At 35.8% G+C, this 27,942-nt stretch overlaps 2 protein-coding genes across 2 annotated transcripts in view; one reads left to right on the forward strand and one right to left on the reverse strand.

Annotated features, from left to right (window-relative positions):
• The window catches only part of LOC140152948 (ribosome biogenesis protein NOP53-like), a 51,927-nt gene extending 49,270 nt beyond the window's left edge, over window positions 1-2,657 (reverse strand). The window contains exon 1 of the mRNA XM_072175500.1: window positions 2,479-2,657. Within this exon, the coding sequence (XP_072031601.1) occupies window positions 2,479-2,633 (155 nt within the window). The 5' untranslated portion in view covers window positions 2,634-2,657. The remainder of the gene's footprint in view (window positions 1-2,478) is intronic.
• A 5,357-nt stretch (window positions 2,658-8,014) lies between these two features.
• On the forward strand, window positions 8,015-25,240 carry LOC140152129 (probable tubulin polyglutamylase ttll-15). The gene is made up of 12 exons (XM_072174425.1): window positions 8,015-8,242; window positions 9,554-9,709; window positions 10,366-10,485; window positions 11,247-11,322; window positions 12,164-12,402; window positions 13,055-13,133; window positions 14,055-14,163; window positions 15,359-15,425; window positions 17,922-18,049; window positions 18,622-18,718; window positions 20,440-20,553; window positions 21,319-25,240. The coding sequence occupies exons 1-12, from the start codon at window positions 8,015-8,017 to the stop codon at window positions 21,436-21,438; spliced, it is 1,533 nt and encodes a 510-aa protein (XP_072030526.1). The 3' UTR covers window positions 21,439-25,240.
• Window positions 25,241-27,942: the final 2,702 nt, after the last annotated feature.

Here is a 27,942-nt window from a genome sequence, read left to right on the forward strand (position 1 = left end):
GTTGTCATGTTTAATTGTAACACTTTGGGTTGGTAAACTGTTCATTCTTTCTTATTAAATATATTCAGTTTCCTCTTGTAGCCAGCAATCGTTCCCCATTGTGTTTATTTGTTCTTGTGGGGGATGCGTATCCCCATTTCCTACTTTACAGTTTTGGAAACAAAATGTCAAGTTCAACTGTTTCTTCCGTTGAGTCAAGTAGGCTACATGGTCGGGATAAATCGCAAGCACAAGACACGGGCAAACGACCCGTAATAGACTCGTAATTCCCCATGCAGTTATAGTGATGAGAACATACCAGTTTATGCAGACACGCAGCCGAGGGGCCGGGGACTCAAGCAATCGATTATCGTCCGGGTCCGTTCTTTGCGTGCAGCGTGCTCGGTCGTGGTGCCATTGATTCAACCCCTGTCTCACCCGGCGCTTTCGGCAGCACTGAAATACCTACGGTGCAACTAGTGGGTGCCGAATGTACCCCAAAAATCTCTGAGCAAAAATAGTATAATATCTCCAAGCTGCTGCTCGCGTTTGTTTCGCTGTGCGCATTTGTCTTGGAGAAATTAGTTAATCATTTTTACATAACTTAAAGTACAGAGGGAATTTAACATAATAATAGATATAAAAAATTAATTAATTGCTAATTAAATAAATGAAATATATAAATAAAATTGCAATAATAGGCCCTAAATTAAACAAACATATCTGGATACGTCGGAAGCACAAAGACACGACACAATACACGTGTATTATACGGGCAAGCGGCCCGTAATAGACTCGTAATTCCCCATGCGGTTATAGTGATGACTGATGAGATCATACCAGTTTATGCAAACACGCAGCCGAGGGGCCGGGGACTCAAGCAATCGATCGACGTCCGGGTCCGTTCTGTCAGTCACCTTTGCGTGCTCACTCCCGGTGCCGTTGATTCAACCCCTGTCTCACGGCGCTTTCGGCAGCACTGAAATACCAGCGGTGCAAAAGCGAGGGTGCCGAATGTACCCCAAAAATCCCGGAGCAAAAATAGTATAATATCTCCAAGCCGCTGCTCGAGCGCTCGCGTTTGTTTCTCTGTGCGCATTTGTCTTGGAGAAATTAGTTAATTATTTTTACATAGCTTTAAGTGCAGCAGAAAAAATTTAACATAATAATAAATACATAGTACTGTAATCACTGTAACTGAAGATTTCTACATTTACAGCTATTATAATCATAAATATCAAGGCCTAAATTTCAGAAATATAAATTAATTATTGTCTTGTTTCCCTCTGTTTTTGAATTTTTTTATGATATGCCTGTTATGCGCTATCATGCTTGTGAGTTGAAAGTAATATTAATTTACTTAAGTGCTCTGAAGCTGGAAATAATCTGAAATCCAAACTATTCTTCTTACTGTTATAACCTTCCTTCAACTTGGTATCGATGATTAGAATCTGATTATACTAGATTCCATTGATAAATAATAGCACACTAGTTAATGATTAATACAAAAGAATTCAATATCCCAGCCATTCGGCTATTGTTCCTATTGTAAATGTGACATTGTGCTAATCACCATATCAAGTTGACAATACCAAAATATTGCCAAGATATCCCATCCCTTTCCTACGCAGAGCTATTTCAAGCTATTATCTTTTATAATAATTTTTATTATTATGTAAACCTATTGTCAATATACCATCAATAATTCACGCAATGTTGAAATATACTAAATGTTAGATAAACCACTAAGTAAATAATAATAAAAATTAATTAATTGCTAATCAAATAAACGAAATAAATAAATAAAATTGCAATAATAAATAAACAAGCATAATAATAGTAAAACATGACATAATATTAATAAATACATAATGCATAAAAAAATACATGAATAAGTGCAAGAAAGAGGAAAATAAGACTGTGCAGTTTGAATATAATACTAGTATCACTAAAATAATTGACAATAAAACCATAGGAAATAAAACCATAGTAGATCTAATCATGACATCCTAAATATTATAGAAAACATGGAGCAAGCAAACCTTTCAACATGATGTAAAATGAAATGCACGATCAGCAAGTCATCCATCGGCGATGAATGCATCAAGTGCACGGTGAATATAAAGCTCGAGTTCTCAGGAAGGTCGACTTGTCCGTGGTCGAGCTGTCACGGAGGTCGAGTTGTCAGAAGTCGAGTAGTCCGGAGGTCGAGTCGTCTGACATTCGCGCATGCTCAGGTAAGGAATGCTCACATACCTAGTAGGGATTAAAAAGCTGTCACGTAGAACCATGTGCTTCTATTGTCCAATTTGCCATCAAGATTTCATATGGAAACAGTTCAGACCCAGAACAGGATCATGTCAGAAATTAATATTTTGTTCTGGGTCTGATTATTCGGACTAAAGTGCAGGCATGGGCATGGCCATGGGGTGTCGAATTCAACAACTTTGTCACTAGTCGGCCATGACTCAACATCACGACCTTGCTTTGAAATCTTACCCTGTACGGAGCTGTAAACGCTGATCCTCCAAGAACTCTTCGACATCTTTGATATCTGTGTGTTTTCGCCAATTTTTCTTCTTGTTTTTGGATACTTTCTTCTTTTTAGAAACTCGAGTGACAACTCCAAGTCCATACGAATCGCTGGAATCCATCTTGCGAAACGTGTGTTCATTTAATCACACCACACCTCTACAGTAGGAATGCTAAGTCCATTACCACTATAATGCTTTATGCATTACAGACCGTTTGCGCTATATGTACGTTAGTGGTAACGAGATTATCACAAAGTGACGTTATATTCCTGGGAATTCAATTATAAATGAATATTTATAGTGTACGTAAATCATTATTGATTTTTTGTAATCTGTATTTTTGCCGGGATTTTTGCATAGGCCTACATATAAGTTTATAAGAGACCCAGAAAGGATCACCTCGAAGTTTTTTTGTGGTACTCTAGGCCTAGGGGGTTTATCACTTTATAGAATCTCACATAAAAAAGAAGAAAAAAAGGGCCTCATCCTTTCCTCGAGCGCTGATGGAAAAGACCAAAAGCTAGTGACACTGCTCATTTTACATTGAAAATAAAACCCGGGAATAAAACCTCCCTCATCAATTCATGAAAATCCTCTGGACGAGAACCAAAACATTAATTTCACACCCGGATGCATATTCTTTCACGATATTATTGCCGCATAGCTGAGACTCCGACCGGCAGCTCCACTTTCCATTGAAAATAAACTTAGGCCTAATTTGATTGGCGTACAATATAACATAAAAAAATTAGGGTAGGCCTACTAGGTAGGGATTTTTTTGTAATTGTTTTTTAGTATATTCAGGGACATTCTCTGTGATAAAAAGTTACCAATGCAACTTTTAAAGCTGTAAATGACGTTTAATAAAAGCCTTGGATCTTTTTTCTTCTTCTTTTTTTTTTTTAAAATTAAATGTTTTGTTTCCTTTTTTTTTTTTTTATTCTTGTATTGTTTTTTGAAAAAAAAAAATAAAAAAAGCCTTGGGTCGGGCCTAATTTTACGGTAGGTCGGGTTACGCCAATCAAATAATTATTTTTTTCTAGGCCTAACTCGAAAACACATGACCCCATATTTTTTACATTTTGCTCTCACCGAATGCAAAAAATCATGCTCTCACCCAATGACCCCATATTTTTTACATTTTGCTCTCACCGAATGCCCTATAGTGCGAAAGTGCCTACACCTATATCCATTTCATATTGAAGTGCCCCCCCCATGACTTGTTTTTCAAAAAAGGGAATATGAGTTGGCATGCTAAACAACTTGATGTCCCCTAAGGTCTTAGTTTAATTTTTAAAAAAAATGCTGCCAATTCTTTTTTCTTCCAATTACTAGTAATCTAGTATAATTTTAAATACTCGTGATCTGTGGGATGGGGGATTTTGATTTTCTTTTTCGTCACAATAACTTCACTAGCTCTAGTATACTTTAGAGCCTCTGCCATTGCCCAATAGCACAAGTAATTTATATGAGGTGTGACTACTACCATACCACAAGCAATCTGAGTTCTGAGTAACTTGCCTGCTTCACCAGTGATAAGGGGGCGCAACACTAAATGAGCGTCCCATAGGATAACGTGTGATTTTGGCCTACTTCGAGCGCCATTCCTGGCGTCCCTGCAATACTTGACAAAATAAATTTGGTATCAAATTAAAGCTCTGTTTCTGTAGATTCCAAAACTTTTGTCGGCATATATCGATGACCGTTGACTTTTTTTCGCTATTTCGCGGTGCAAAAAATATGGCCTAAAAATATACTAAATTCACCACTCACATTTCAAAATCGGAAGTTGTCTTCATCCGCCACAGAGAATTGCTTTTGAGATAAAATGTCCGGTTTTTTCTGCATGTTATCATTGAAGACACTTGTCGAATTCATATGAGCTGATATTGAGTGATTTAAAGTGAACATGTCGGTAGATATGGTCGCTACAATCTCATACTCACTATGGACTATATTAGCCGAATTTCGTTCTTACATAAAATGCGTAGTGATTTAGTGTTGCGCCCCCTTATAAGGATTTAAAAGTTTTCAAAATCCACATTTGTCACTTCTTAATTAAATTAGAGAAAATTTGTAGCTCAACACCGAAAATTTCATGTCTCTGCGACATTTCGTTCAAGAGAAATGTTGTTTTAAAGATCAGTGCCGAAACGCGGAAAATCGCATATTTCGACTTTTCCTCCAATATGCGAGAGCTTGCATAAAACTCACTCAAACTAGTGACAGACAACAATTTAAGCACGTCTTTGAACCAAGTTTAATTTCTTTTCTAGATTATCTGTCTTGCCATTTTGTTTTGGAAAGCACTTGTTAATGAGTGTGAAGTACAAACACCCCCCTGTTTCAGTAGTAACAATTATGGTCTTTTGCATAGGCCTACTGAATATGCAGCAAAACGGCTTCATGCAGATTAACAATGCCTATTAACTTTAAAACCCATTTTTGAGCCTTTTTGAAGATTTTTGGATACAATTTCTAGACTTTGCAGGCGCCTGCTCGGCCAATAAAGCATTTTCCCCAATAATAATTCATCAGGGTGACTTTTCGTAATCCTTGTTTATCATCATGATTGAAATAGAACACATTTCATGACGCGCATTTCTTATTTTACGCGAAGAATGTAAAAAGAACGCGTTCATCGCGACGGCCGTTACAAGGGGCGCAACACTAAATGAGCGTCCCATAGGATAACGTGTGATTTTGGCCTACTTCGAGCGCCATTCCTGGCGTCCCTGCAATACTTGACAAAATAAATTTGGTATCAAATTAAAGCTCTGTTTCTGTAGATTCCAAAACTTTTGTCGGCATATATCGATGACCGTTGACTTTTTTTCGCTATTTCGCGGTGCAAAAATATGGCCTAAAAATATACTAAATTCACCACTCACATTTCAAAATCGGAAGTTGTCTTCATCCGCCACAGAGAATTGCTTTTGAGATAAAATGTCCGGTTTTTTCTGCATGTTATCATTGAAGACACTTGTCGAATTCATATGAGCTGATATTGAGTGATTTAAAGTGAACATGTCGGTAGATATGGTCGCTACAATCTCATACTCACTATGGACTATATTAGCCGAATTTCGTTCTTACATAAAATGCGTAGTGATTTAGTGTTGCGCCCCCATAAGTACGTACGCATGATGACGTCATGGTTGAATATTCATAACTAGTTTGTGTATAGTGAATATAACAGAGTACACAGTGTTGACATTCATGCATTTATTTTCTTTTTCTGGGCTGGCGTTTTAACTCTTTTAGCACAGGTTTGGCTAGCACAGACAGTTAAAATATGAACACGCACCACCATTCTCAGTTCTGCGAATTAATCAAGTGTACATGTTGCAAGACAGTAACTAACTTTACTGAGTATTAAATGTCATGAATGTAAGCTTACTCAATCATCAGTACTGAATCACTTCAATCAGCACTGTCATTCACAGATATATCCATTGTCATTGATTGAATGTTTACAAACAAGTTTACAACAAGTGCTGCTCTGCACTGAATACCTACATTTACTTGGTAGTTGACGCCAATTCATCAAGTTTTTGTCTGTGTTCAGAATCCTTGGTACTAGAAGGCAGAATATAGTTCGTTCGTACATAGACAATCAATAGTAAGTATAATACATGTATCATTTGGAAAAAAACCTTATCATTTGAATTATGAAATATTATTATCATGATGATAGACTGATGATGTAGGCCTATAGTAGGTATGCTAGGTGAATTCAAATTTGCCATCAAACTGCATCATTTTATATATCAAATCAAAGCCCTTGAGTAAACAAAGCCAAAACTGAAAACCATTTTTCCATAGCACTTTCCGTAGCAAAGTTACATCTTGTCAAAGATTGACTTTCATCAAAAAGTTTCAGCTAGCAAAATTCCCCAAAACGGCATTTCGGGGTGTTTCTAGATCTTAGTCTCATTATGATAGCAGCTTTTTTTAATGGAACTGCTATCCAAATCCCTCTAAAATTCCATGTGCGAGTGACTTATCACCATAAAAAATCATATATTTGGGTCAAGTGAAGTATAGAAAACATATTTATGTACGTTTCCTTCTTCGGCCAGTTGTTTTAAATTTCTATGTAAATATGCATTGACATTGTCGGCGAATTTGGCTGACTAGCAAATGTGTTAACTAAGGTTTGCCTGGGTTACCTACCTATAGTAGGCTGCATTGGTCATATTTGAGCAATCAGCTTTATCGTTTTGTCTGTTTGGTTTTGTTTGTCTGCTATGTTCACAGTAATTTTCATCACTTCCAGTGTACTTTTGTACTGTTTTCCAAGTTCTGTGGGCTCTGGAATTGGCAATTTTTGGCCATCAAACTTTGCCTGTTTTTGTGCCTACATGTATTGTGGTTTATCGTGTCTGTTTATATGCACAGTGATTTTCATCACCTGTTCTAGTACACTTTTGTATTTCCATTTATCCTTGTTGTTTTCGCAGGTTAGCACTTAGAACTGGTATTGGTAATTTTTGGCTATCGACCTTTGCCTACTTCTAATACAGTCTACATTTTGCTGTTTTTGCCCCCCCCCCCCTGCATACTGTCTAGTCTGTATTTTACTTGTTTTCCCACATCAGGTTGGTGTACCTTGCTCTTTTTTCTTTCCTGTTGTTTTATATTCAAGGTATCCTCTTTTATCATTCATTGATCCTTGATGTGTTTTGTGTCCTTGTCCGTTGGATTCACCATTACCCACTTTGTTTGTTTAATGATGGGACCAGGCTCAAAGGAAAATGCCCAAGTCGGGCTAAAAAGCCTATCCATGCTGGCCTATGACATGGAAAGGGAAACAGATTTGAACTTGAAGATAAAGAGCAAGGAAAAGAAAACCACTCCCAACAATCAACTTATCAAATGAATAATTTTACTCTCAGCCTCTGGGTCAAGAAAGGAAACGTCTTAATCCAATCTCAACTGCCACCAAGTCTCAGCATATTTTGGATGGGAAAACAAGAAAAATATGGGGGCATGTAAATTGTAATGTAGCTTTGCCTCTAAAAGTCCCATACCGTTAGGCCGTATAAAATTAATGTTTTGGTTCTCGTCCCCTCCCTCCTCAATTTCTGGGATTTGTCAGATTTTTTTTTTTAGATTTTTCAATTATTTTAGACTTTGGAATGATTTATGAATTTTTCATACATATAAATAAGTTTATTAGAGAACAAGGACCACTTCCAAGTCTTTTTGTGGTACTCTAGGGGGTTTATACCTCAGAATCTCACATTTGAAAAAAAAAAAAAGTGCCTCATCATTTCCTCGAGCACTGTTGGAAAAGACCGAAAACTACAGACAATGCTGATTTTACACTGAAAAAAAACAAAAACAAAAAAACACCTCCCTCCCTCATCAATTCATGACAATCCTCTGGACGAGAACCAAAATATTAATTTTATACGGCCTTACTTATATTTTCACTTTCCAGTACAATATGCTTGCAGAGTGTTGATTTAAAATAATTTTCTTTCATTGTTTTGTAGATGTATAGTCCACCTGGATCAACAACAAAGCACCATCGCTCTCGAGGCGTGTCAACAAGAAGTCTATACATCATAGTGATAGCTCTCCTGATGGGAATTCTTGTTACCTTGTGGAATGTCTACCAGTTGAGATGGCTTCATGAAAAACACAGTACTGGGATGCCTGAGGCAGTGTCGTCAAATGTCAAGGACTCGGATAAACCAGTTGTATGGGTACATGCAAAACGGGTAAGCAACACAAGTTGAAGGCCATTGACAGGAGTTAAGATTTTGTTTAAAATTCATTTTGGTGGGCTGTTTTGAAGAGATTTTATGAAAAGTTACCCTCATGCGTTACTGTTTGCCAAATGATGACGTCAGTCCAAGGTAGACTACTTGGCGTGTGATGAGTCATCCTATTGGGGGCACCGACCATGATTGAAAGGGGCACCAGCCTAATTGGAGGGCACAAGCAGTTTTTCAACAATTTTCCTATGGCATATTAATTATTATATCGATTATGCTGAAAACATGGGGTCAGAGGCCGTCACTGATTGGTCAAAGCTGTTAAAAAGAATTTCCTGATGGACAACAATTCAGTTCTCACTTGCAAGTGTACACTGCCAATAATGCTCTTTGTCTAGAATACTATTGTGTAAACACTAATTCATATGCTGCCATAGCAAGTGCAAGTATTTCTTCCTGTTTACATCAATTGATCCTCTATGACAAAGAGATCTAAATAAGAGACACATAAGGCCATGTGATAAAAGAGAAGCCATAGATCCAAGCAGTGTGTCTCACAACCCCTGGTTACAACCATGTGTTGCATCATTTGGAAACATAATATGATATGATAATTAAATCAACTGTTCACCAAGATATACCATTTTATTGGATTCTATCACTATGATGGTGAAGCCTGCCAATGGGCTATTCCAATTAAAATCCATACCCCTGTGGAAGTCATAACTGTAACTTGGCCCTACAAAACATACTAGTATTGTTGTTATTTTAGTACACATCCAGCTGTATCAGATCTCAAAAAGTAAAAAATGTTTTACATTAGGGACATATGTTACATTTGTTATCCTTATGACCCTTGTTCTCCTTGCAATGCATGCTCATAATTATTTATTTTTTTGCTCTTCTTGGAAAGCGTACACAGTAATTGGGCTATCCCAGTTGAAATCCAATATACCCCTTATGGAAGACATGTAACCTTGATATCCTACACAGGTGACAGGGGGTGTAGATTTCAAATGGAGTCACCCATTCAGCAAACACCATTCGAAATTCATACTCCCTGTGTGGAAAATAAAGGCAATGTGATTTGCAAAGGGTGTATCATCCAAAAGCATGAGTAATCATTTGAAAGTGAAAGCAATACAAAATGATGCAATCAGGATTTTTTTTGTCTTTGCCTCCTCCCACCAAAACAGGGAGGAAAATGTTTATTTTGCCCAACCCCAACCAAGAAAGCTGAAAACACATACGGTCCTTTACAAGGAGTGGTGCAAAGCATTAATGGACTTGTTAACTGTTTCTTTTTATCCCCAGATGGAGACAGGTTATCTGGACCATGTGTTAGCAGTATTCAACAGAATAGGCTATGTACGAGGAGGACAAGAATCAGACTGGGATGTTTTATGGGCACATGATTACCCATTTACACAACTGAGTATGGCAATTGGCAACATGAAGCCACACCAAAAGGTAACATAGTAAACATACAATAAAGTTAGCTTACTTCAGGTTTTTATCTGGATTGTTAACAGTTTGTTTACAGGATAGGAAACGTGGCCACCGGTGGGCTAATGGACCTGAAACCCGGGGGCACTCGTCATTGAGCAGGGGGTATCATCTGTGAACAAAAATTCATGTAAAAAGTGTAATTCTTAAGATCAAAGCAGTGAAAGCACTGAACATACATATCATGAATTATCAAAACAAGCAAATTTGAGAAAAAGATGGTATTCTTGCTCATTAAATCATACATATTAAGGGTCCTAATACTAGAGAAAAAAAATTTCTTTGATGATTTATGTTCTCAAAATGTCTGAAGTGGATGTATTAGGAGTTTTGAAACAAAGCTCTTCATATACATGTACCCCTTGTCAATGTAAAGTGCTCACCAGACGTAAAAGCCACAAAATGCTATAATAAAGGCAGAGGTACGTGGGCAACACATATTAACCATCTCCAGGCTATTGCTAAGAGCTCAAAAAGCTCCATTTTGATTGGTCACTCAGATGATTATATCAAGTAAATAACTAATCAGATGCACTGTATGAAAGGAGGTAGTGCTATTATAATACACTTAGAACCTTTTTGTATTTAAAATAGTAATTGTGGTTTTCTATTTGATACAGGTGAATCATTTTCCAGGCACTGGTTATGTAACCAACAAGGTATACCTTGCCACATCAGATATCAAGTATATTCCTATTGCATTTCAAATGCCTAAACAGCAGGCAGAATTCCAGAAAGAGGTGAGTAATTCAGGGTTGTAGCTAGACCAAGTTGAGTGCCGGCTAATTTTACTATCAAATTAGAGTGCTGGCTCGGGGCACAATCTTTTTTAGCGAACATGAGGGATCGGGGAATAGGAAAGGGGGTATACCCCCAAATTTTGTTTTGTTTTTTTACTCTTTTCATGATAAATAAATCATTTGTGGGGAAAAAAATTAACACGGACCGGCGCCGACCGGCACTAAAAAAAAAAAAAAAAAAAAAAAAAAAAAAAAAAAAAATTATTTATCAACCCTGCTCATATTTCAATGGCATCATAAGCTCTCATTTATATTTCACACTTTAACCAGTACAACCTTGTTATTATTGACTCCAAAGTTTGAAAAACAATATCATCTCAATATCTTTCTGTAAGGAAAATTTGATTAAGGCAGCAAAAAAAACCTGTTCTACCTGTTCTTACTTGTGTTGAAGAGGCTAGATGGCCCTTCAAAATCAACAAATAACCCTCAAAAATTACCAAAAGCTTGAAAAATCTGAAATTGTTTCAAACATATTTTAACAAACATTTCGGTCAAAATCTTCAGTCAAAATGACATCATGATAACATATATTTTGTGAGATTGTCTTTCGTTATTTTTTTAACTGGAAAAAATGATTCTAACCATTTTCAGTCTGAAATTTCATGCTCAATACATCATGTCACATGAATGCACATGTATACATTTGACAGTATTGTAATACGCTATATTTATTTTCAAATATTCAATACTTTGCGCAGGTTGAAAGAAGTCCTGACAGACTTTGGGTGCAGAAGAGCAGTTCTCATAGAGGCATTAAAGTGAAATCAACCAAAGGTGAGCTGGGCTGTTGGTAGAGGGGGGATGTCATTGACGCCCCTATTCATAGATTTTGTTGGCAAACAATAAGTGTAGTCGGCAAAATCATGCACTCGTCAGGAATGTGTCACAGAAAAGTGAAAATTGCATTCCTGGGTGCATGAGATGTTGTATTGCAATTGACCTTTTCAGTAAATCCCATAAGCCTTTGTGAGTACACAGTGCACCTGAGATGTTGCATTTGACGTCACACCAACTTTCAATGCGCAGTAACGATGTTCGATAAACGATGTGCACATCAGCGTAGATCAGCGTGACTTCAAATGATGACATCTCAGGTGTACTCGCAAAGGCCTATGGGATTTACCGAAAAGGTCAATAGCAATTTGGTTAAAAGAAGGGATTGTAAGATAAATAGCAGGATTTTAAAGTGCTAGAAGCAACCACACAATGATACTGGCAATGACTCCTAGTCAGAAAATGCTGGCAATATCACTCCCAAGATGACATGGGCTCAAATGCTGGCAGTGCAGTGTTTTTTGACATGTCATATTTGGAGTGTTAAAGTACATAATATGTAGAAAGTAATTCTGAATGAAAGATTAAAGCATGTAGAAAGTAATACTGAATAAAAGATTAAGCAATTTGAGTACTTTATGATAGAGAAAAGTGAACTAAACAAATGTCTTGTCATGTGTATATGTAATTTATCACAACAGTTTCTTGTCCAAACTGTCATAATATGTAAAAAGTTTGAATAAGGTGTTTGCTTTTTTGTGCATGATTGCAACAAATGCAGTCATATGATGAGTATTTTGTAATTTGTGATCTTTATTGTGTTTCCCCTTACTCATTTCAGAATTAAATTTAAATGCAAAGGACACATTTATCCAGGAGTACATCCAGAAACCATTTCTCATTGATGGTCGTAAATTTGACCTTGGTTTGTATGTCATCACAACCTCAGTTGACCCTCTGAGGGTATATATGGTGGATGATGAAATGCTCGTCAGATTCTGCCCAAAAGACTACTATCCAACCAATTTTGAAGATGTGGACAAGTATGTAGTTGGAGATGATTATACACCAATGTGGGAGGTAGGTACTATGATGGACATACAGGTTCTTCCTTGTAAGTATACAAAATTAGTCTATTGTCAAGACTTCATTCAGGGCTTGATTCTGTAAGGTATATAATCCCTGTCTTGATGCAAGGCTAACTCTTGAGTATGCTTGCATGAAGTTAAGACAAAGATAAGGAGAAATTTGTTTAAATTGTCAGAAAAATAAAGCGGTAAAAACAATTCTGGACTCATAATACCACTAATGGGTAAGGGAACTAGTTCTTTTGTTATGGGAAGGGGGTCAAAAAGTTTGATTATAATATTGTTGGTGTTGTAGCCTGTTATCAACATCTGTGATTCACCAATCAGGTACATATAGCATAGGAAGACATGTATGCATGTCTTACCATAAGATACCTTCAATACTTTCTTAAAGTCTGGATTTTGGATCATGTATGGCATGTCAGTATGAGTAGTGGGTTAGCAGTACGTCTAGTGTATGTCTAGTCATGAAGTTTTGACATATTGTTTGGTTTGTATGCATCTGCATCTCTGTCTGGGTGTCTGTCTGTCTGTCTGCTTGTCTGTCTTTCCCTCAAACTGTTTTGTGCATATTAGTACTCATATATTTACAAATTATATCATATGTAATAAGTTCACCAAATTTAAATTATTATTTCTCAAAGATGCCATCACTGAAGAAGTGGTTTGTGGAGGGGAAGTATTCTTTCAAGGAGTCACTGTACGCTTATTTCAGATCAGTTGGTAAGTGGTTTGTCAATACTCTGAAAGTGGTCATTTTTTATGCTTTGTCGATTTTGTACTACTTTACTAGTTTTTAAATTCACATGTTCAATTTACATGGACGTGTATTCTGTCGGTCGGACATCCGGGCTATCTCTAGTCTCGGGCCCAAACTGCATGTGGCTCACGGTTTGTTGTGAACAACAGAAACCGGCTGTGAAGGAGGCTACATAGCGATGTTGCTGGAGTGACATTCAATTTCGGAAAAAACGACATTCGACCATGGAATTTAATTTTAAGTTTGTCAGTATATAAACGGTAAATCAAGTAAGTTTCTTTCACTCTGAAGACTTAGAAATGGTTGTTTGATTTCACTGACTATTTGCGATCGAAATTTACATTACACCAATGACAGAAATCATCAACAAAAATCGAATCAGGGACTTGTTTTCACTCGAACATCATCAACCGGAAGTGACGTGACACGGACCGACAGAATATATAAAAGAACATATTTCCACTTACATGTATTAAATTTTGCAGTAGCTGTGTTGTATGTGAAAAAGCCTGGTGCTGTGATTTTTATTTTCAGCAGGCTACAATAGACAGGCAGTATGCCTGAAACAAGGCCTTTGTATTTTCATGCTTGCATGCTTGCATGAATACTATAGTGTGTCTTGTCCCAAGTTGAGAGTAATAACATGTTGGATATCACAGGTGGGAGAATCGAATCGGTGTGATTACACAGTTGCGTTGCCAGCATCAGGACAAATTGCCATTCTACGCGTGTGTATATGCCCCGGGATTGGGTTAGCTTGCACAATTTGAATCTGCTGCTGCGAAATCCAACATGTTGTTACTCTCAACTTGAGATAAGACAGACTATAGGAAGAGTTGTCATTGTGTTTTAACCAACCTTATTGTAAATACAAATTTCCACAGGAAAAGACTCTGGATGGGTTGAAGATCAAATCTACGAAGCTGTCAAAGGAGTTTTTATGAATAAACAACCACAGCTAAAAACTGCTTTAGAAAAATACCCACATAAAAAGTAAGTCCATCTTATTTAGGCCAAAAAAGGATTTGTCTTTCAAATCCACATACATTAAGTATGTGAATTCTTAGTCTACTGTAGTAGACCACTTTAATTTATCATCCCCTAAAAAAATAATCCCTCTGACCATGGAAAATCAATCCTGGTCTGATCCAACAGCTCGGCCATCCGTGAGAAAAGTGGTCTACTATATTTAGAATACACAATGAACTATGCACTCTAATACTGGGTATGATGTTACCTCATTAAAAATGCAGTCTTGGTTGTTTATCCACAGATGTTGTGGTTTATGTTACCTGACCCAGATAGAGCTACCCCACGTGGGTTGGGTTCAGTGAATACAGTGGGTTGGGCTAATGCATAAACATGTATGCTTGCCTATCTGTTATTGGTTAAGATATACCACCCACATTGATTTTTACTTCATTAACATTCATCTCAGATTTGAGATGAAAGAGGTTGAGTCTATGTGTTAAGATATGGTGGGTCACACAGGTCATATTCAACTAGAGCAGTCCCTCTTTTCTCTGGGCAGAACAGTCACTGGAGATGTATTATGTTTTATGCATGGAAATGTATGAATTGTTTATCAAAAAAAGGGGGAATGCAGAGCAGTCTAGTGAATTCTTTGCAAAAGCCTTCTGGCACGTTGCTTAAAAAATGTGAAAAACAAAAATGCACTTTTTGCGCATACGTTTGCAGGGAGAACCTTGTTTTGGTAGAAAAATGGCAGATCCACACAAAGGGCGAATAGCACTGTGTGCTGAGCCTTTTTTACATGAAAAACAGGAAAAAACACATTTTGCAAAGCTTATTTTACTATAAAAAAAAAGCATAGCATAGCACAAAGCTATTTTGCAAAACCTTTTTTTGCCTTATTTACTATCAGATGATGCGATTTCTATATATCACCTTGCGAGAGCACAGTTAGAATTGAAAAGATAATGGGAATTTTTTGTATTATTGACAAATCACAACAGTAATATTATTAAATTTGTTACACTTTTAGCCACAAAATGTACCATCACAAGACACGGTAATTGAACTTTTCATTAACCTGCATTTGCATTTGTGTTTAAAAAAATTATTATCTGTGATTGGATTAAATACATAACATATTCATGAAGTTATGAATTAGTTTTTTGTTCATATCATGTTTTGATGTCACAAAGTCATCTGTTTCCTTTTCTAGTGTTTTCTTTGAGATGATGAGATTTGATTTTGTCTTGGATGAAGACTTAAATGTCTACCTAATGGAGGTGAGTTATAGTTTATACATTGATGTTAGATCAAAATCATAGAAAATTGAATCAATGTTATTCAGTTTTATTTTGTAGCCACTTTTAGTGGCTGTCAGGGTCGGAACAATTCGTTAAACAGTTTTTTTTTCAGTAACTCAATTTCATGTCAAAAGTAAAGCAGAGCTGCCAACTTGTACTGTTTTCCAGTATTTTATACTGATTTTTCTCAAAATTGAGAGAGCAGAAAAAAATCAACTCATCAGCGGGGTTTGAACATGGGGACCTCATGATTACCAGTCGAGAGTTATACCACCTGATTTCACAGCTGGTATATGGCAATCTCACCTAGTCATAACATAAACATAACATAACAACGGCGCTTAATATAGCGCAATACCAAAATATGAACATTGCGCTTTACAAACATACAAAAATAACAACAGCAAAATACATTAGAAAATATATGCTTTAAGACCCTTTTTATAAAGATTCAACTGTGAGAGCAGTGCGAAGGGTAGCCGGTAACTGGTTCCAGAGGGTTGGACAAGACACACTAAATGAACCATCACCAATTTTTCTCTTACTCCTGGGGATGACAAGGCAAGTAATATCAAGCTCAGAGCGAAGGCCTTTCCTAGGTGGAATGTAGGTAGCGATGTAGTCAGTGAGATAGATTGGTGACAGTCCATTTAGCACTTTGAAAATGTGAAGAATAATTTTAAATCGGATTCGTTTATCAACTGGTAACCAGTGAAGCGAGTTTAACAAAGGAGATGTTGAATGACGATGAGGAACTTGGTAAACTATGCGGGCCGCCCGATTTTGTAGGCGCTGTAGACGAGCAAGATCTTTACCATTGCATCCAAACAGGAGTGCATTGCCATAGTCTAGTTTAGATAAAATAAGTGCCCGCATAGCATTTGTGGAAGCATCATGATCGATAAATCTACGTATCTTAGCCAAGTTCCATTGTAAGAAATTAATTGATTTGCACATGGATGTGATTTGATTAGACATACTGACATAGTCATAGCAGCATCAAAAATGATACCCAGATTAAAAAAAAATCATGATAGTCATGATTGTATACTCTCTCACTATGTCTCAGCGGCCAACTATATATTTAATAATGAAGAAAGGAGGCGGTCTATATGCTTGCACTCTGGCAAGGCATAAGACAATGCGAGACACAATTAATATATGCGAGGAGTTCAAACCCCGCTGATTTTTTCTGCTCTCTCAATTTATTTATATATCAGTTTGCTAGAGCTTGATAAAGTCATTTAAATCATAATTTCTTGGGCTTAATTTCACCATTTTTTTTATTCCAATCCTCACATACCGTAAACGTTCGCCTAATGGCGCACCTGGGCTCCTTGGCATTGGGGTAAATTCATTCATTCATATTTTTCATTCATATTTTATTTCCATAAAAATCAAAGACATTACAAAAAAATATATAAAAACACGGTACATATGGAGGAAAAGGCTGGAAGACCAAAAGGTCTGAAAGTTAGCCTTTCCTGAAATCAAATAAAATTAACAAAATAAATCAACATTACATAACATAACCAAAAGACAAGGGAAGGGGAGGTGGGGGTGCTCACGGAAAAGATTAATTATATTTAGAGATCAGTTTTGTTTTGAATTGATTACGGAAATTAACAGATTTTGAAGCTTTCAGATTTTTATCTAAAGAATTCCAAAGAATGGGACCTCTATGTACGTATAGCATGATCAGAAAAGACTTTCTTATTTTTGGTTAGATTTAGGTCATTTACATATCGTGTCTTGTAGTTATGTATGTCAGAACGTTTGGTAAAATAATTATCAAATGAACAGGGCAGCTCATTTATAGAGTGCCTGTACATGAATGTACTGTACCTAATTTGTAAATTTCATGTACAAATAGAGAGCTCCCTCCTCTAAATATCCCAACAAGAAGTAAGGGTATTTGCCCTTATTTGCTGGTCGGAATTATATGTGAGGGCACTTTTAGTTTGTGTCTAAAATTCCAGTTATGTCAAGGGAGCCTATAGCGCCGTTAGGTGAACGTTTACGGTATGTGACACGATCTGGTCCATGGGGGCCAAAGGAGGCATTTTTGAAAATTGAGTTACTGTAATTATTACATTATACATACAATAGGCTCTCATTTACTGAAAACACCAAAGGTCTAGCATACTTGGTTAAAAAATCATGAAGTTTTTTGATGTCTATTTTCTTATGTATTTTATTGTTTTTACTGCATATTTTTGCCTTTATCTCAGTTCCAAATTTTGCCGCCTTTGGCCTCCATGTACCAGATTGTGTCACATATATTAATTGTGTCTCCCATTGTCTTATGCCCTGTCAGAGTGAAGCATAAAGGCTGCTTTCTTTCTTCATAATTTTTCTAAAAAATACTGAGAAAATAGTGAAGAATACTACAAATGCTAAACTGTTAAATTGTTTTTGATATGATATCTATAAGCATTCTAAATGCATTGATAATCTTGATCTGAATACCTGCAGGTGAATATGTCGCCCAATTTATCGTCTACTCATTTTACACCAAACAAATACCTGTATGAACACGTCATCTTTAATACACTCAGTGTGGTTGGTGTGGCAAGATCATTTCCAACAAGTCTCAAATCTGTGTAAGTTACTAATGGCTTTGTGAATTTTTTGGTTTTGATTGAAATTTGATTTGGATTTTTTCCACACCTTTTCAACAATTTTTGCATGACAATTTTCAGAATAACTGAAACAGTTGAATTTGGATGGAGTTCCAAAGTCTTTATCAAGGCAGTTTTTTCAAATAGAAAAGCTCCAAACTGGGGCTAATAAAAATGTGATGAAAGTGTAAATGTTTCCTTTTATAGTTTGATAACTTTATAAATGTAGCTAGCTTTAGGGTGGGAGAAGGTTACCCCTCCTTCTATGTCAATATAATGATAAATTCAGTAACAACTTGAATTTGGTATCTTCCTATAGCTAGGCTTATTAATTTGAATTTGTATGGTCTACATTACATACTACAGTGGGACAACTTTACCTCTTTGTTTGTTCCCCTTGGACACTTCCACCAATGTGCCTGTTTAGATGTGATACATGTACAACTTGAAACACATTGGGAACAGAAAAGATGGACTGAGAAGTCGGGCAATATAATGGTTTCATACACTTATGAAGTATTGTAATGGTGATGTTGTGTGGTGTTTTTTTGCAGGTCAAATGATGCCTTTATAATGGCAGTCAGTGAGCGTGATATTCAAGTGAAGGCAGATGAATGCGGGAGTGATCTATGCAAGACATGTGAAAACCAAGTAAGTATTCTATTTTTTTGTTCACTTTAAGGTGATATAAGGGGAAAGTTTTGCACAGAATGTTTTGTGTTAAAAAAAAAACTAAATAGAACAGTGAATAGGAATAGTGTTATACTACCTCAGAGCAAACCAACGCAATGAAATTAAAATTATGGTGCTCACAGTAGGGGTCCCTGGTTCAAGTTATTGTGCAAAACCAACCTTGTGCCCACATTTTAGCACTGGTCTGTGGGATGATGACATGACACACAAATTAAGTTATCAAGTTCAACCAAGACCAACAGATCATCCATGTATCAAATAGGAGCTATGGGGGTATATTCCATATAAAATCCACATTACCCCTGTATGGAAGATGTTGGAAATATCTTCCTCAGGGAGAGTATGAATTTGAAATGAAATGAACACATTAGGAAGCTCCATTTTAATTTCATACACCCTCTGAGAAAGATGCAACCTGAATCTTCCACACAAGGAAGGTGAGTTTCAAAAAGAGTTGGCTAATGTGCTATTTTCATTTGAAAATCATACTCCCCCGTGGAAGGTAATTCCTAAATCATCCACAGGGGTATTGTGGATTTTAAATGGAATAGCCTAATGCATTTAGGAAAGTTGTCATTCTTAAGGGGTGGGGTATGAACGTTTGGACAGTATTTATTGTGGGACATTAGAGCACATCAGACATATCGAATAGCATTCTGAATACGAAGAATGTCCTTCTGATATCAAATAATTTTGATTTTTGAAATTGCAATTTAATACACATTTTATGGCAAATCATTAAAATTGATATTTTTGATATTTAACAGTACTCAAGTAAACTTTCTATATCTGATGATTTATACTTAAAGTGTATGTAGGTGGGATGAAAAGCCGACGATCAATTAAAACTTTTGACCTTTCGTATTGAAGATATGGATTTTTTCCCAAAACACCGGAAAAAAAAATTAAGTCTTTTGGGAAAAAATCGATATCTTCAATATGAAAGGTCAAAAATTTCAATTGATCGTCGGCTTTTCCTGCGATCTACATACACTTGAAGAATATGTCATTAGATTTATAAAATTTACTTTGAGGACTGTTATATATCAAAAATTTGAAAAATATCAAATTTTAATAATTTGTCATAAATTTTGTATTATATCGTGAATTTCAAAAAATGAAAATTATTTGATATCAGAAAGACATTCTTCATATTCAGAATGCAATTCGATATGTCTGATGTGCTCTCATGTCCCATAAAAAATACTGTCGAAACGCTCAAAACGCTCATTCCAGATCCCTTAAGCAGCTTGTACAATCTTAGCAATCTCTTCGTCTTATCCTCATGTCTGAGCTGTGAAATAATAGAGAATGATTTGACTGGAACAAGTCTCAGCATTTGAGTCATACGCATGTGTGATGGATTCGTGTTTGATGGAGTTGCCAATTTTGTGCACAGAGTGATCTGTATAAAACCTATTGAACTTGATCAAAATTAATTAAGAATTACAATTCCACCTCATTGTTTTTACTTGCATTTCCCATGTTTTATCAGGAGATAAATACATGGCTGGGTCTCAAAATAATACTTTTATTTTCTAAATATTAGCCCATTTTAACCCTAGTCTTGATGAAAAAAAAACAATGTTTCAAGTGCTTTGAAAAAATGAAGCATAACAGACAAGTATGACTGAATATGAAATCACAATTTGTCTCTGTATATTTGATGTTTCATGCAGGATTGTAAGCTTTGCAACAAGTGTTTAATTCCTGCGCAAAGAGAACTTCTAAAAGCAGCATATCTTGAGCACAAGAACAGAGCAACAACAAGAAGAGTGTACCCAGAACCAATGGTAGGTTTTCTATATGGTTTCACCTTACTGGGCCTTGTCTGTAGCAGTGGCATACCGGGGGAGGGGACTTTCCGCACTGCATCTCATGCTACAGATACCCTGCCTTTAATACGCTACTGTCTCAAGAAAGCCAATAGCCTTTACATGTTACTTATTCTGTCTTACCTTTTGCTGATCTCTGAGTCTTGAAAGACAATAAGCTTCAGAACACCACTCATTGCCAAACAGAAATCTAAACTTTTAGAAGTTTGGGGGCTCGGAGACTCATCAACATCTCAGTACACATGCATTATTTGGTGCAATTTCACTCCCAACAAGTGATATGCATTTATTAACCTATAGATATTTCTTGATTCCTTGCTCTTGTACATGTGTCCAGGCAACCAAGTTCCAGGGCTCCGAGGATGAACCCATACAAGTCCACATCTGTTTAAAAGTGATGCCCATGCATGACCGTGCAGTGTCTCTATGTGAGACCATGAACAATATTGCAAGGATGCCATCATACTATATCATGGCAAAAATGATTCTTAATCAAACTTTTCCTTATTTCCCCCAATTTCTGTGTACTCACTGACTGAATTTGATACTCTTTGCAAGACTTCAAGAGGCTTTTGCGGTTTTGATAGAAATTGATACACTTTTTTGTGAGTCATAGCTGGTATCACATTTTTTGGAATAAGCTTAGCTACCTGACCAGTATACCAAGAGACTCTTCTGTGATGTCTTGCCTGTTAAATGATCTATTTATCATCATTATTACAGACTCAGGAAACAGCCGAAGCATATGATGACTCGCTGGATGAAGAGCTAGATGAAAATGACCAGTTAATGAGGGTATGGTTCCGAGCAAAATGTATTGAAGATGCATCATGGTGTAGATGAGAATGAAATTGGTGTTAGTTATATGTAAACCTATATTGCAATTCAGATGAGTACTACATGTATATATGTTGTTATATTGTATAGAGAGTTTTTATATAGTGTGTAAATCAGTATGTGTGCTGTGTACAATGTATGTCTAGTACTGAAATAGTACTGAAAAGTGCCATAGAAATGAAATGACTACTAAAAAGTATTAATTACTAATTTGGTGCAGAGGAATTAGCATCGCAAGCAGTACTCGGGGTAGGCAAACTAAAGTATTGGTTTTATAGTCTTGTCTCAAGTTGATAATAAGAAAATGTTGGATTTCACAGTGGCAGATGTAAATCAGTGCATTTATGCAGTTATGTCGCTAGCGTACAGACAATATGTGTATATGCCCCACAGGATTAGGTTAGCGCATGTGATTCAAATCTGCCATTGCGAAATCCAACATGGCATTACTCTTAACTGGAGATAAGACAGATTATAGAAAATACCAGGAATAGAAAACTGTTATTTATTTAGAGTCCTTTGTCAAGACCAAAAGAAAAACAATGTTTTTCTGCTGACAGTTTCCCCAGAAACCTTGCAGCTTTTTCAAAGTGTTAATGATGTTATTGATCCATCGACATGGAGCGGAACCCAAACGTTTCTGTAAATCATTTTATGTTTGCTGGGAAAGTAGTTGCAGTATTTCAATCCATTTTGAAAATTTTATTAGATTGCTTGAACAGCACTTTGTAAGGCTAAAAATAGTTTGTTTCATATTGGCTACACACATTTTAGTTTTTTTTATTTGAGAAATCCAGAAAAAGTTATATATTTTCAAGCCAAAAAATTAATGATACAAATTGTTCAAAAGATCTTTGTTTTTTCATATAGTTTGTTTTACAAGCAATATGAAATCAATAAACCCTATGAAAATCATTGTAAAATTTCCCTAAAATTTATCCTTTTTATATCTGACCTACTGCACTGATTTGAACTTAAGTATTAGTGATTTGAGGCATACATTGTATGTTAACCATATATCCTAAAAGTTATCAATTAAAAAAAGATAAAACCATGTACAGCATTTTGGTTTTTAGGCCACTTGAGGGAAACAAACTTGGTGTTTTTTGTAGTCTAAGAAGAGACTTTATTAAATTTAGTGGTCTTTGTGAATAGCTCCATGGTGCCATGAGTGAAATCAGTCTGATCATTCCAATTCATATGCCATATGCTGTGCACACAGGCTAGCCCTACCTTAAAATGGTGGAAAGGTGTCTTGAAGGTCACATGAATTTTGTTATTGGGGGCAATTTGACTGGATTTTATCCTTTTTAAGAACTTAAGAAAAAACATTCACGTTCAATACATTGTATGAATGTCATTGACATTGTAGAAACATGTTGTCAAAATTGTTTTGTTTTTTTCATAGCATTTTATATAATTGGCCTTTGTGCTGTTTTTTGATGTCTACCCTGCATGGGTTTGGGTCTTCCCAAACCTTGTCCTGGGTTTCATGTTTCTATTCTTTGTGTTTTTTAATGAATAAAGAGTGATTGATATATTACAAGAGTTTTGAAATAGCCCAATATTTAATAACGCACACATTGGGATGCATTTTAGCACCAAACTACATGGAATTACAAAACAATGTACCAAATAGGGTCGCAAAAAGATATCAATTATAGAACAGCAGAAGTTTACGTCTGATGTCCTTGTCAATCAAACTCTCCACAGCTTGTGATTGGTTAGTAACACATAGTTAAGGAAAATGCTGCAATGAGATGCTAACAAATCACAGGCTGTTTGAGTTTGATTGACAGTGACTTCAGACGTAAACTCTTTTTAACATTTAGTCTTTGATTATAACTTTTTAGCTGTGGTAGGGCAGTTTTATGTAGCACAATTTTATTGTTTTCATTTTTTTGTTTACATTGACGATCAATAAAGCATGTAAGCCAATAGTTTAGTTTTCACCAAGGTCAAGTTAGCAATTACTTGATACCAGCAGTATTAGCGGTTAGTGAGCCGCATAGCATGGCCCTAGTTAGCTTCAACAAGGTGGTACAGAATGAATTGAATCATAACATCCATATTGTATCTGTTATCTACCCCTTTTGTGTCTGTTCTAGGCTATAGGCCAAGGTCATTTGAGGTTAAAGAAACTTGATATATATCACACAGACAAATGTATTGTGTGGAAAGCTTACACAAATGTAAGTAGAAATGATAAAACAAGAATAAGGTGTGAAATTATGTTTGTCACCAAAATATTTATTATTTCTCAGTACTATCCTTAATGTTTTCTTGTTGATGTTATTATTGTTGTTAACATAGGCAAAGATTCAGGGGATGGGGCATGAATCCCCCTAATATTTTAATAAGGGGATACAATCATCCCCCCCCCCCCAATGTTGATGCCTTGATGTGGATTTCGGACCAAATTTACCTCACAGTCGTATCCATTTTAGTATGGAGTCTGGTGGAAATTTGATTTTTTTTTCATAGAGCAAGATCATCAACAAGTTTGGTATAAAGTATTTAAAAAAAGAGAATGGTGAAGAAATGAGCTCAGCTTAAAGTATGATCCTGGAGTATGGTGGAGTTACATGTAGGGCTATTAGAAGTTGCATGGTTACATGCAAAGTGTTTGGACATTAAGGACCCAGAAGTCTAGGTTCATATCCTGGTCAAGAATTAGGGGGATCATTATTAGAATTTAGGGCATCTTTGTTCGATTGTTTATGCCTGAGTTGGACCCCTCTATTCATTCCTGAACATCCAGTGATTATATTACATCACTAGATTCTATAGAACACAGTCAAACTTTAAATATCTTTGTGAAATTCTCAGAGAAATTGTTGACAGATTTAGTGCAGATGTTTTTCAGTTGATGTCCATATAATTATACACAGATAATGGGCTATTCTAGTTGAAATCCATACAGCCCCTATGGAAGACATGACCTGAATCTTCCACACCGGGTGTGTATTTCAAATGCGGTTACCTGATCATATATCTCCATTTGAAATATACACTCCCTGTAGATTAAGGTCATCATGTCTTCCATAGGGAGTGTATGGATTTGAACTGGGGTTAATTAGTATTGTTTGAAAGTTTGACAATCATGTATTATGAGTTAACTCCAACATTTATACTATGCACAATACCTATTTGCACTGTTTCAAGTTTAAATGTATAATATGCTAAATTCTACTCAATGTTTCTAAATTGTAACAGATATTGACTTTTGATATTGAAAGTGTTTTGTGGTACATTTAAGGTAGTCTTTTGGTGTACATGTACATTCAATTGCAGCGCACAAACTTTGTATTTTAAATTGTAATTAACAATTATGATATTTCATATTTGTATGAACAACATTTTGCTAGATGTGTACAATAACAACACTTATACAACATTTCAAATAGTTTTAAGGTTGTATTTCCTCAATATATATATAGATACTGTATGTCAATACGATCAATACAGTTAGTATACTATACAAATCCTACATGGTTAGAGGTAAATTCAAACTTTTTTCCCTCTGTACTGGCAATAGGCCCTGACCCCAGAGGGTGAGGGGTGATAGGCCCATAGCCAGTACCGAGGGGGAAATAGTTAGCCCTGTTTTCCCAATATAAACCATGCAGCATTTGTTTTATTACACTTAACTTTGGCTATGGGTATGAGGTTGTTATGTAGGTAGGGAAAACTATTGCACAGTAAAATAGGTTGTTTCGTTTTGCAATTGACCAATAAAGGTGTGGTATGATTGCACTTGTGAATATTTATGAGGTGTAATAAAGTATTATATTGCACCATGGTTGAATTCAATGTTGGCCTCATTCCATTATAGGTATCTTGCATCTCTGCAAATTTGATCAACCCCATATTTTGTATTGCAGCCATAACATTGGTATAGCCTTTGTCAGTGGCATTTGGCTACAATGTGGTATAAATAAAAGTAAATGATGGGGAAAAAAGGAATAAAAGAAACTCTCTCTGAAAGAATTGGATTGGATGTGCCATTATGGAGCCAGCTTAAAGATACAAATACACACTAATGTGCTCATTGTGCTGTGCATCTACTAAAGTATGCATAAATTATTGATATTAAACCAAAGGTATGTCATTTCGTGTGTCATGTCACAGACATAAAATTGACTCCTTAAAATTTTTTATTCAATGTTGAATAAGGATTTAATCCCAGGATTAATAAATTAATTAATTAATTACATGTAATTAAAATAAATTAATGAAAAAATATGGGGGAAAATCGCTAAAAGGAACTATAGTGAAGCAAATGTCAAATGTCTTATAAAATATTTTAAATTCAAAATGATATAAGTTTGCAAGATGACAACTCAATTTTGATGTTATATTGGCTGTGTAAGTGTTCACATTGATCAGTGAACTATGCCATTGGTATATATTATTAGATTGAACATTGTTATTGTATAGTAGTAGTAATGGACTATTCCAGTTGAAATCCTTACACCCTATGGAAAACTAATCTCCCATGCAGGGGTTGTGAATTTCAAAGGAGTTACCTGAATGGATAGACTCCATTTGAAGTCTACACCTCTATGTAATGTCTTCCATAGGGGTGTATGGATTTTAATTGGAATAGCCCAATGATTTGATTAATTGGTGTGGAAAAGCCTGCAGGTTCTTTCATTGTCAAGACCAAGTTTACAGGTAGTTGCCCATGCGTGAAAAGCTGACAAACAAATTGGTTTGCTATGACCTTGTAATAATGACTGGTATGATTATTGTTTTCGCTGAGGCTCAGTTTTCAATTGTTTCATTTGCTTTTCAATTCACAATTTAAAACTTCCTGACCTGTGTTTATAACTATAGACTTGATAAATCACAGTGGCTACTTAGAGGATGAAAATAAATGCAGTATAAAAGTGTCCACTTTGGCAGCATGTGGTCTTGAAGTCAGGAAAAGTTTACTGAAACTTGTCAACAGGCAAGGCCAAGGTAATTCTGATTTTTGCACGATTCTAATGTACTTTAATGAACTATCATACTCAGCAAAATTCAAGCCCTTAGGTGCTGTATTTGTGACAATATGTTGTTTAATTCATACACTGATTAATTTTAATATCTTCTACAGCTAATCATTCACCTAGAAATGGATGTCACTATGGTATACTTCTTATTTATACAGCCATGCGTGAATGGAATGAAATACTGTATAGGTTGTAATTTTCACGAGGGTCTTATTTTTGCAAATTTCACGTTTATAGCTCCAACCACGAAAATAATACCTTGCGATTATATGCAATAATGTGTAGGGAAGGACTGGGCAATCGCGAAAATAACATTCATGAAAATGTGTCTCTCACTGCAAATCGTGAAAATAACTGTACATGAAATATACCACTTATACAGTAGTTCTTTTCTTTGTTACTAGTATAGTTTACCTCATTTGTTCAGCTGAAAATTAAAAGGGGACATATCTGATAGCGAAAACTAAAATTGTGTGGACAAAAAAAAGTCTTATTTTTTATAGAAATGTTACAATATTGCTTTAATTGAAAGTTCTGGAATATGACGGGAGAAAAATTGTTGTTAACATTTGCTAAAAATTTTGGACCTTAAGTTGAAATATTCATTTGTACATACAAGACATTAGTATGTATTGGTTTTAAGTTACAAAATATATTTGAAGTATAGAGTTACGCATCGTTAACGAGAACAGATAGGGAATCAATTAAATGATACAAGAGTAAAGCGAATATAAATGTAGCAAGAGAAAAGGGTACTTTCACCCACCCAACTTAAGACAAACATAATTAACAAGTGTCTGCACACATCGAGATAAAAAAATAAGAGAATGTGTCGACACAGGAATTGAGCCTGCAACCTTCCACGTGCTAGGCAAAATGTAAGTTTACATTTCATTTTATTGTATCTGAAATTGATATGCCTTCTTTCAACTAATCACATTTATGTGGTGCCTTTGTAATAAATATGTAATTTATAAATATTTTGTATTTCATATTAGGTAATTGTAAATATTTTGTGAAACAGTACATTAACAGTATTTTATAAGCAGTACTATTTTATTCATGTTAGTGTTCACCAAAGATGGTGACTATTTAATGTAGTGTTGATAAATGTAATAGCTGATAGTTGTGTTTACTGTTAAAGTAAGTTAATTGTCCTTGCTAAGCAAGTTCAGAAAAGGGACTATAATAAGCTATGTTGCCAGTGTGTGGGTGTGTATGTTGGGGGGGGGGAGGTGGCTATGCAAAAAATGTAAACCCTGGACTTCTTTTCATGATTTCTCCCACATGTGGTATATGTACTGTAAAAACTTGATAGTTATAGGTGTAGCATATGTGCTTACTATCGAGCGCTTTTGAAAACATGAAATTGTACCAAAGTCCGGCACTTTACCAACTGAGCTAATGGAGTTGAGATACACATTTGCAGGTTTACTTGTTCGTATATAACTCTGTGTATCGATGATTTGCTCAAAAATCTTTACACTTTTGTGGATGGGGCTCGTCATGTTTG

The sequence above is a fragment of the Amphiura filiformis genome, chromosome 5 (genome assembly GCF_039555335.1).
Source record: "Amphiura filiformis chromosome 5, Afil_fr2py, whole genome shotgun sequence".
Taxonomy (NCBI): domain Eukaryota; kingdom Metazoa; phylum Echinodermata; class Ophiuroidea; order Amphilepidida; family Amphiuridae; genus Amphiura; species Amphiura filiformis.